The 11,114-nt window shown below is 54.5% G+C and overlaps 1 protein-coding gene and 1 long non-coding RNA gene across 4 annotated transcripts in view; one reads left to right on the top strand and one right to left on the bottom strand.

Moving 5' to 3' along the window:
- Nucleotides 1-11,114, bottom strand: part of LOC138356756 (uncharacterized) — a 100,273-nt gene that overhangs the window by 34,175 nt on the left and 54,984 nt on the right. The window lies entirely within an intron of this gene.
- LOC123761457 (cell adhesion molecule Dscam2) overlaps nt 5,720-11,114 on the top strand; it is a 335,111-nt gene continuing 329,716 nt past the window's right edge. For all 3 annotated transcript variants that reach the window (XM_069313061.1, XM_069313058.1, XM_069313071.1), the window contains exon 1: nt 5,720-6,554. In XM_069313061.1, the coding sequence (XP_069169162.1) occupies nt 6,482-6,554 (73 nt within the window). In that variant the 5' untranslated portion in view covers nt 5,720-6,481. The remainder of the gene's footprint in view (nt 6,555-11,114) is intronic.

The following is an 11,114-nucleotide window of genomic DNA, read 5'->3' as shown; positions in this document are numbered from 1 at the left end:
TGTGGTGGAGGCTGACTCCATACACAGTTTCAAATGTAGATATGATAGAGCCCAGTAGGCTCAGGAATCTGTACACCAGTTATTTGCGTGATGGGGTTCTGGGAGTTGTTCTACTCCCCAAGCCCGGCCCAAGGCCAGGCTTGACTTGTGAGAGTTTGGTCCACCAGGACCAAGCGTCCTGCTCTTTCGGACCTGTGGGTCTCTTGGAGTCCCCAAATGAGCCACAGGGACGTTACAGGAAGGAAGGAACATTGTGGTTTTAAAAGAAAACGGCCTGCGGGCCGCTCCAAGCGGCCCGCAGGCCCACATACCCACCACAGCCCGGCTGGTACGGCACTTCTTGAAGAAAACTATCCAGCTTTCTCTTGAAGTCGTCCACGGTTGATCGACAGTGTGGACAGTTGATTGACAGTTGAGAGGCGGGACCAAAAAGCCAGAGCTTAACCCCCCGCAAATACAATTAGGTGAGCACATACATACCCAGGATGCAATCCGTAGCAACTGTAACGCCAAAGTAACTATTTACTGTTAGGTGATCAGAGGCATTAGATGAAAGAAACTGCCCATTTGTTTCTTCTTCGACCGGGAATCGAACCAGGGTGCTCATGACTGCGACCCGCCAGCGGTGTCCGGTCGGCTGCGCAACACAGGATATTGGCACACCATTAATACCAACAACTCCGCCATAAATCCTTCAGCGTGCGGCGAGAGACCGTGAAATATCCTCCGTCCGTGAGCCGGAAATCTTGTTAAAATTCGTATTTCTTTTTCTCTCTCAAAGTCTCTTTTAATATTACAACATTCTCACTTTCACTCACGAGACGAGAGAAACAAATATGAAATCTTGACCTCCCCAAAATAACGAAGTCTCCGATGACCATTACCCGCCGTGCTTTATGACCAAACCCGCCACAATACCGTACTGGTCGCTCCGGACACCATCCTCATTTTCCAGTTTTCTTTTAAACCCACAATGTTCCTTCCTCCTGGGAGGCCAGGAAGGAGCCTCTCTCTCTCTCCAGGCGGTCAGTCGCCTCCAGGAGACCTGCAGGCTGCTCGCTGCATGTTCCAGAATGTATATTGAAACTGTAAACCTGGAAAGATTATAACATCCTTTTTTGTGTACTGTTTGGTGGACTGGCCACTTGCCGCCGGGAAGGAGTCGGGTAAGTCCTCTATTGGCTCACCATAGCCCGTGCTACTTGCCCCGCTCCTGTGCCAGGTAAGTTACGGGCTCACCATAGCCCGTGCTACTTGCCCCGCTCCTGTGTCAGGTAAGTTACGGGCTCACCATAGCCCGTGCTACTTGCCCCGCTCCTGTGTCAGGTAAGTTACGGGCTCACCATAGCCCGTGCTACTTGCCCCGCTCCTGTGTCAGGTAAGTTACGGGCTCACCATAGCCCGTGCTACTTGCCTCGCTCCTGTGTCAGGTAAGTTACGGGCTCACCATAGCCCGTGCTACTTGGAACTTGTTCCGAGTAGCTGAATCTATAACAACAACAACAACTGTAGTACATAATGGAATCCAAGATGATTTTTCAACGTGAATACAAACATTCACACGATAAAGGATCCAATGTAATTTTCGAAAATCATTGCAAATTGAACATGTGCAATTCAATTGGAAGGTAATACTACTTTGGCGGAGTGGTTGGTAAGCTTGTTTGTTGTGAATAACCGCGGTAATGTTGGTATTGCTGTGAGTCCCCTAGTACGGTACTCGTCGGTGCTGCCATGGCAAGTGAGGGTAATCTATCTAATTGTCCAGTATACTGTGACACACACACCAGGCCTCGCGGCTCAGTGGACAGCGCTCTGGGGTCGTAGTTCTAAAGTCCCAGGTTCGATCCCCGGCAGAAGCAAATGGGTAGAGTTTCTTTCACCTCCTCCTGATGCATCTGTTCACCTAGCAGTAAATAGGTACCTGGGAGTTAGATAGCTGTTACAGGCTGTTTCCTGGGTATGTGCATGTGTGTGTTAGAGAGAAATATATGTAGTAGACATAAGAGGAAAAATAAATTAGTAAGGCTGGGTCCAAGAGCTAACAGCTCAATTCTGCAGATACAAATAGTAAATACACACACTTATTAACATAATAGTGAACACGCGGTAACTGTCTGAAATAGCGGGTAGTTGAACAGTCAGGAAGCAGAGTCTGATACCTGGTTGATGGGGTTCTGGAAGTTCTTCTACTCCCCAAGCCCGGCCCGAGGCCAGGCTTGACTTGTGAGAGTTTGGTCCACCAGGCTGTTGCTTGGAGCGGCCCGCAGGCCCACATACTCACCACAGCCCGGCTGATCCGGACCTTCTTAGAAAACAGTCCAGTTTTCTCTTGAAGATGTCCACGGTTGTTCCGGCAATATTTCTCATAGTCGCTGGGAGGACGTTTAACAACCGAGGACCTCTGATGTTTATACAGTGCTCTCTGATTGTGCCTATGGCACCTCTGCTCTTCACTGGTTCAATCTTGCATTTTCTTCCATATCGTTCACTCCAGTACGTTGTTATTTTACTGTGTAGATTTGGGACCTGGCCCTCCAGTATTTTCCATGTGTATATTATTTTCTATCTCTTTCGTCTCCTTTCTAGAGAGTACATTTGGAGAGCTTTGAGACGATCCCAATAATTTAGGTGTTTTATCTCGTCTATGCGTGCCGTATATGTTCTCTGTATTCTATTTCAGCAATCTCTCCTGCTCTGAAGGGGGAAGCGAGTACTGAGCAGTACTCGAGACGGGACAACACAAGTGACTTGAAGAGTACAACCATTGTGATGGGATCCCTGGATTTGAAAGCTCTCGTAATCCATCCGATCATTTTTCTGGCTGATGCGATATTTGCTTGATTATGCTCCCTATGTCTACATTCTATTCATCCCCAGTACTCGACCTCTCCCCAGTACTCGACCCATCCCCAGTACTCGACCCATCCCCAGTACTCGACCCATCCCACTAGTTCTCGACCCATCCCACTAGTTCTCGACCCATCCCACTAGTTCTCGACCCATTTCCTAGTGTTTGGCGAAAACAAATTGCAGAAATTTAAAGAGTCAGTCAATTCCACAATAGGGTAGTTTGTGAGGGCGTTACAACAGGTAACACTCACCCGCCGCGGCGCCTCGACCACCAAGTCGTCCTATACACTATAAATGCGATATTATTAAAATAAGTGAGAGCCCCGTATTATTGACGCTCTCTATGCATCAGCCACTATGGGTTAGGTGGGTTGTTTGGGTTCTTTATATTCCTTAATCAGAAACAATCTTATTTTTGTTATTTTTTTACAGTGGGACAAATTGGGATAACGGGCCCTAGTGATTTATTTTATTTTGCAGAGATATTCCTGCGCGGGCCCCCCCAAGCCTCTGGCTGGCCCTCTACACTTAGTGGGCCAGCCAGAGGCTTAGGGGCCCGCGCAGGACTGAGTGATGACTGTGGGTGTTGAGGGCTGAGAGGCTGTCAGCCCCTGACGGCTAAGAGTCGAGTTCATGATATCCTCATAATGCACCAGAGTTTAAACTAGAGTCTGTCAGTGCAGACAACTTATCACATGCCTCTGTATGACTAACCATCCTGTGTGATGGGGATTTTTTTTAGCATCACGTAGCTAGCTTTTTGACACTGTACTTCCCTTCATATAGTCTAGGGTAGCTGCACAAATGCACAATGTACCTAATATATTAATAAAAGAAATGTCATACATGTCTGAAAGAGTAAGTTTTGTTTAGCGTAGGGCTCAAAGGTGGGGTATGGTCGAGTGGGGAGGGGGGGTGAGTGGGGGTCGAGTGGGGGTCGAGTGGGGGTCGAGTGGGGGTCGAGTGGGCGCGAGTGGAGGTCGATTGGGCGCGAGTGGAGGTCGAGTGGAGGTCGAGTGGAAGTCGAGTGGAGGTCGAGTGGAGGTCGAGTGGCAGCGAGTGGAGGTCGAGTGGGAGCGAGTGGAGGTCGAGTGGGAGCGAGTGGAGGTCGAGTGGGAGCGAGTGGAGGTCGAGTGGCAGCGAGTGGAGGTCGAGTGGGAGCGAGTGGAGGTCGAGTGGGAGCGAGTGGAGGTCGAGTGGGAGCGAGTGGAGGTCGAGTGGGAGCGAGTGGAGGTCGAGTGGGAGCGAGTGGAGGTCGAGTGGGAGCGAGTGGAGGTCGAGTGGGAGCGAGTGGAGGTCGAGTGGGAGCGAGTGGAGGTCGAGTGGGAGCGAGTGGAGGTCGAGTGGAGGTCGAGTGGAGGTCGAGTGGAGGTCGAGTGGAGGTCGAGTGGAGGTCGAGTGGGAGCGAGTGGAGGTCGAGTGGGAGCGAGTGGAGGTCGAGTGGGAGCGAGTGGAGGTCGAGTGGGAGCGAGTGGAGGTCGAGTGGGAGCGAGTGGAGGTCGAGTGGAGGTCGAGTGGAGGTCGAGTGGAGGTCGAGTGGAGGTCGAGTGGAGGTCGAGTGGGAGCGAGTGGAGGTCGAGTGGGAGCGAGTGGAGGTCGAGTGGGAGCGAGTGGAGGTCGAGTGGGAGCGAGTGGAGGTCGAGTGGGAGCGAGTGGAGGTCGAGTGGGAGCGAGTGGAGGTCGAGTGGGAGCGAGTGGGAGCGAGTGGAGGTCGAGTGGGAGCGAGTGGAGGTCGAGTGGGAGCGAGTGGGGAGCGAGTGGGAGCGAGTGGAGGTCGAGTGGGAGCGAGTGGAGGTCGAGTGGGAGCGAGTGGAGGTCGAGTGGGAGCGAGTGGAGGTCGAGTGGGAGCGGGTGGAGGTCGAGTGGGCGTGGGTGGAGGTCGAGTGGGCGTGGGTGGAGGTCGAGTGGGCGTGGGTGGAGGTCGAGTGGGCGTGGGTGGAGGTCGAGTGGGCGTGGGTGGGGAGGGGAGGGGAGGGGAGGGAGACCAGGCCGGGGCTCTGGGGAACTCATTACCAAGGCGTGTACAGCTGACGGTGTCCCAGCAGGGCGTCCTACACACACACACACACACACACACACACACACACACACACACACACACACACACACACACACCAGCAGCACCAAGAGCAGAGAAGCGGCGCGATACCAGTAGAAGCATAAACAGGGCCGTTGTAGACATTGATAACGGCAGTAGCAGAAGCACCCAGCAGGCGAAGGAAAGATAGGGAAACAGGAGGCAAGGAAAGATAGGGAAACAGGAGGCAAGGAAAGGGAGCGAAACATGAGGCAAGGAAAGGGAGCGAAACATGAGGCAAGGAAAGGGAGCGAAACATGAGGCAAGGAAAGGGAGCGAAACATGAGGCAAGGAAAGGGAGCGAAACATGAGGCAAGGAAAGGAGGAAACAGGAGGCAAGGAAAGGGGAAAACATCAGGCAAGGAAAGAGGGAAACAGGAGGCAAGGAGGAGGGATGGAGACTTGTGGTGGAGTAAGGTGTTGCCCGCCCCTGGACCTGACTGGAGCTACAGATGTGCTCTCTAACGTTAACGCATTCTAACGTACTGAAGACAGTCAGGGGGGGGGGAGAAATGGGCGCGAAATATTTCACAATACACAACAGACAAGAAATATTAGGAAACTCATTTCAGGAGCCAGTGAGAAATGGGATATATCAGAGAAACTCCAGATCTGCAATCTGTTTCCAGTACCTCCCAATCTACATTCCGATCTGGTAGTTGCGTGATCAGGCCTTCGTGATTCCGAAATCGTGTGGTGCTGGGGGTTTGTGGGAAGTTGGCTGGAATGGGAACGGTGAAGCTGGGAGTCGGTGCCAGGCGGCAGACTCTGGCGGACCGTCGCGGGGTCCACACGGTCTAGGCAGGGCTCCGTTTTCTGTGAGTGGCCGCGCGCGCCAAGGTACCTATAGTGCTCACTGGAACTTTTCAGACTTACGTTTCATTAATGGATACCGAACTGATATCACCTCTACCGTATTTTGTGCACAAGAAAATGTCACTTCTGCGTAAATTATGTATTTGGAAAATTATTTTTTGGGGGGCAAATAATGTATTTGTGAAGGCATGTGAGTAGCACGTGGAGGCCGTCGCGAGGCGAACTTGTTGACAAACAGGACTGGGAGGTGTCGAGGTGTCCCCAGGAACATGTTCACGTCATCCGTACCCATTTCATACATGGGTCAAGATAATTTCTGTGTGGAGACGTGGGAGGGACGCTTACACTTCACTGTGTAACTGAAGGACTCAACACCGTGATCTGTTGGTGAGTGTGCGTGTGTCACCCAGGCCGCCCCTGCTGGGCGTACACCGGCAATTAACCTGTTGAGCTGAAGCCTAAGATATACGATTCAACAGAACAGTGTCAACCCTTTTATTCGGACCACTTGTTGAGCTGGAAATGTAGGTATTTGCCTCATGCCAATTTATTCAGTGAACCAGACTACCACTCTACACGTAGAACCTCGGAACTATATTCCACCCACTATCACATCTCCCGTCTTCGCAAGATAAAGAAAAAGAAATTGACGAATATCTCTTCTGATCTCACCAATTTGGTGTCCGACATCAAGTTAGGTCTGGAGGCAGCTGCGACATCAAGGAAGACGTCGTCATGCCAGCAAACATGGGTCGGGAAGACATGCTCCGGCTGCTCTTGCTTCTGACGACTCTGTTCCACATAAATGGTAAGTAAATTTACGCAGGAGTTTTAGTCATTACGTGTTCGTCTCTCTCTCTTTTCTCTTGTCTGAGAGTAAGTGAGCTGACCCGTGGGTTTTGTTCTTCGTTTGAATTCTGGGTTGTGTTTACCCCGCGTCCCTCACATGCAGTGGAAGTCAAGGTTATGTAGAGGTTCTCAAGACCTCGAGAACTTTTAATGGCACGTTAATAAACTAGGTGGCGGTGCGGGTGTCGAGATTACCGTTTCCTGTGGTATGTTCCAACATTATGTTGTTGCCAATCCAGAGGAATGTTAATTTAATCAACTGTTTATTTGATTGTGCCTATAGTATGGATTCTCAACGAGGAATCCCACACCACAATGCCTCGACCAGTTTGAGTACTTAATTTATTCAATATAGAGATAATGGAATGTATAACTATTGAAAAACATCATCACACACAGAGATCACACTAACGTGATGCATCAAATGAATGAAATGTGGATTTGTTCATTGAAAAACATATTTTTATCCGTTGCCCAATGGAAGACTTATCAGATTTTCGTATTCCTTGCAAAGGATGACACAAAGCTGTGAGTTATATTTATGTCTGATATGAGAACGAGAGAATATAGTATTATGAGAGTGTCTTGAGGAGTCTAGTTCTGTACTGCGCTCATACTGGATTTAGTTGGATTTGCCATTTCTCTTTGTGATCAGATTGTCAGAAAATGTAATACCCATTTTGTCCAGTTTTGCCCGTTATACCTTTTCATCTCACAGGCCAACATATGGACAGACCTATAGACCAACCCACAGATCAATAGACCTACAAAACTAGTAGAACTACAGAACAATAGATCGACAGACCTACAGGCCAACAGATCTTGACACCAACAGATCTGCAGATCAACAAACCTATGGACCCACAGACTCACTGGCCTACATAACAACAGACCTACAAACCAACAGACCTACAAACCAACAGACCTACAAACCAACAGACCTACAAACCAACAGACCTACAAACCAACAGACCTACAAACCAACAGACCTATATAGACCAACAGACCTACAACCAACAGACCTACAAACCAACAGACCTACAAACCAACAGACCTACAAACCAACAGACCTACAAACCAACAGACCTACAAACCAACAGACCTACAAACCAACAGACCTACAAACCAACAGACCTACAAACCAATAGACCTACAAACCAACAGACCTACAAACCAACAGACCTATAGACACCCTCGTAGCGCTGCGGAGCACACAAACTGTTTAATTTAATATAAAGTAAGCCGCTATAAATGAGGAAATATGTACAGGTCCCGTATGTAGACAGGTAAATGATTTATGAATCCTGGCTCTGAGACGACGACTGGGGCCCTGGGACGACGACTGGGGCCCTGGGACGACGACTGGGGCCCTGGGACGACGACTGGGGCCCTGGGACGACGACTGGGGCCCTGAGACGACGACTGGGGCCCTGAGACGACGACTGGGGCCCTGGGACGACGACTGGGGCCCTGGGACGACGACTGGGGCCCTGGGACGACGACTGGGGCCCTGAGACGACGACTGGGGCCCTGAGACGACGACTGGGGCCCTGAGACGACGACTGGGGCCCTGAGACGACGACTGGGGCCCTGGGACGACGACTGGGGCCCTGGGACGACGACTGGGGCCCTGAGACGACGACTGGGGCCCTGAGACGACGACTGGGGCCCTGAGACGACGACTGGGCACCGTGCCATAGCTGCTCACCCAGATGTTATCGTAGACCTGATTTTAAACCGATAGGCAGCGAGTGTTCCAGGGAGGACTGGACGGGTAGAGACGCGGGGGCCGAGTGTTCCAGGGAGGACTGGACGGGTAGAGACGCGGGGCCGAGTGTTCCAGGGAGGACTGGACGGGTAGAGACGCGGGGGCCGAGTGTTCTAGGGAGGACTGGACGGGTAGAGACGCGGGGGCCGAGTGTTCTACGGAGGACTGGACGGGTAGAGACACGGGGGCCGAGTGTTCCAGGGAGGACTGGACGGGTAGAGACGTGGGGCCGAGTGTTCCAGGGAGGACTGGACGGGTAGAGACGCGGGGGCCGAGTGTTCTAGGGAGGACTGGACGGGTAGAGACGCGGGGGCCGAGTGTTCTAGGGAGGACTGGACGGGTAGAGACACGGGGGCCGAGTGTTCTAGGGAGGACTGGACGGGTAGAGACACGGGGGCCGAGTGTTCTAGGGAGGACTGGACGGGTAGAGACACGGGGGCCGAGTGTTCTAGGGAGGACTGGACGGGTAGAGACGCGGGGCCGAGTGCTCCAGGGAGGACTGGACGAATAGAGACTCGGGGGCCGAGCTCAGGGCCCATGGGCTCCTGCCTGAATTTACCTGTCAAAGTAGAAACGAAATAAGAGAAATGTGTCGAGGCGGGAGTAAGCACTGACTACGCTGGCGGTGCAGAACAAATGCAACAATGAGTTACCCCCTATTAACGACTGCAGTTCAACAACAGGAAAGAATGAACAATAATAGGGGGGACCATTATACACTACGGGGCAACAAAAGGCGACACATGCCAGCCAAAACGGAGCGGTGTTATTAAAACTGGGAAGGTAAACAGTCTTTTTTTTGTTGATTTTGGCCAAGAGTACAGCAAGAGTACAGCCCTGCCCCTGGCGGTCTAGTACCTCTTGTGTAGACTCTAGCCGCCTAGCCCCTGAGGGACGGGAGGCAGGGAGGGAGAGAGGGTAGGAGGGAATACCGAAGTCTCCGTAGAGAATTCAGAGTTAGGGAGAAGAGAGACTCTGAAAGCAAGGCGCTGGGAGAAGCGAAATACGGGCTCACTATAGCCCGTGCTACATGGACATTTCCTTCTGAGTAGCTGAATCTAAAACAATAGAGAAGTGAGAGAACAGTGTTGAGTAGAATAGTGAGAGGCAGGAGAGGGAGGAAAAGAGGGTGTGCGAGGTGTGAAGGATAAAAGTGAGGAGATGAAGACGAGGGTAAAATGACAGAGGGAAGTGCTTCAGGAAGTATGGTGCGGGGTCGAGACCAGCAGCTGAGAGGGAGGCGTTAAGTAGCGCCAACAGGAGCGGTGGAGTGACGCAACTTGGCACCAAAATGCCAGATAAATAAAAGAAAAAAATTAATGTTGAGAGAAAAGTAGAATGGAGAAAAGGGGGATGGAGACGTGATAGCAAGTGATGCCCAGACACGGGGGCACCCAGGGGGGGCACCCAGACACGGGGAGCACCCAGACACGGGGGGCACCCAGACACGGGGAGCACCCAGACACGGGGGGCACCCAGGGGGGGCACCCAGACACGGGGGGCACCCAGACACGGGGGGCACCCAGACACGGGGGGCACCCAGACACGGGGGGGCACCCAGACACGGGGGGGCACCCAGACACGGGGGGGCACCCAGACACGGGGGGCACCCAGACACGGGGGGCACCCAGACACGGGGGGCACCCAGACACGGGGGGGGGCACCCAGACACGGGGGGGGGGGCACCCAGACACGGGGGGGCACCCAGACCCGGGGGGGCACCCAGACACGGGGGGGGGGCACCCAGACACGGGGGGGGGGGCACCCAGACACGGGGGGCACCCAGACACGGGGGGCACCCAGACACGGGGGGCACCCAGGGGGGGCACCCAGACACGGGGGGCACCCAGACACGGGGGGGGGGGGGGCACCCAGACACGGGGGGGGCACCCAGACACGGGGGGGGGGGGCACCCAGACACGGGGGGGGCACCCAGACACGGGGGGCACCCAGACACGGGGGGCACCCAGACACGGGGGGGGGCACCCAGACACGGGGGGCACCCAGACACGGGGGGCACCCAGACACGGGGGGGCACCCAGACACGGGGGGACACCCAGACACGGGGGGACACCCAGACACGGGGGGACACCCAGACACGGGGGGACACCCAGACACGGGGGGACACCCAGACACGGGGGGACACCCAGACACGGGGGGACACCCAGACACGGGGGGACACCCAGACACGGGGGGACACCCAGACACGGGGGGACACCCAGACACGGGGGGCACCCAGACACGGGGGGACACCCAGACACGGGGGGACACCCAGACACGGGGGGCACCCAGACACGGGGGGCACCCAGACACGGGGGGCACCCAGACACGGGGGGACACCCAGACACGGGGGGACACCCAGACACGGGGGGACACCCAGACACGGGGGGCACCCAGACACGGGGGGCACCCAGACACGGGGGGACACCCAGACACGGGGGGACACCCAGACACGGGGGGACACCCAGACACGGGGGGACACCCAGACACGGGGGGACACCCAGACACGGGGGGACACCCAGACACGGGGGACACCCAGACACGGGGGGACACCCAGACACGGGGGGACACCCAGACACGGGGGGACACCCAGACACGGGGGGACACCCAGACACGGGGGGACACCCAGACACGGGGGGACACCCAGACACGGGGGGACACCCAGACACGGGGGGACACCCAGACACGGGGACACCCAGACAGCTGGGACACCCAGACAGCTGGGACACCCAGACACGGGGCACCAAGACA

This window comes from Procambarus clarkii, chromosome 7 (assembly GCF_040958095.1).
Source record: "Procambarus clarkii isolate CNS0578487 chromosome 7, FALCON_Pclarkii_2.0, whole genome shotgun sequence".
Taxonomy (NCBI): Eukaryota; Metazoa; Arthropoda; class Malacostraca; order Decapoda; family Cambaridae; genus Procambarus; species Procambarus clarkii.
This window is presented reverse-complemented; position numbering and strand designations above follow the sequence as displayed.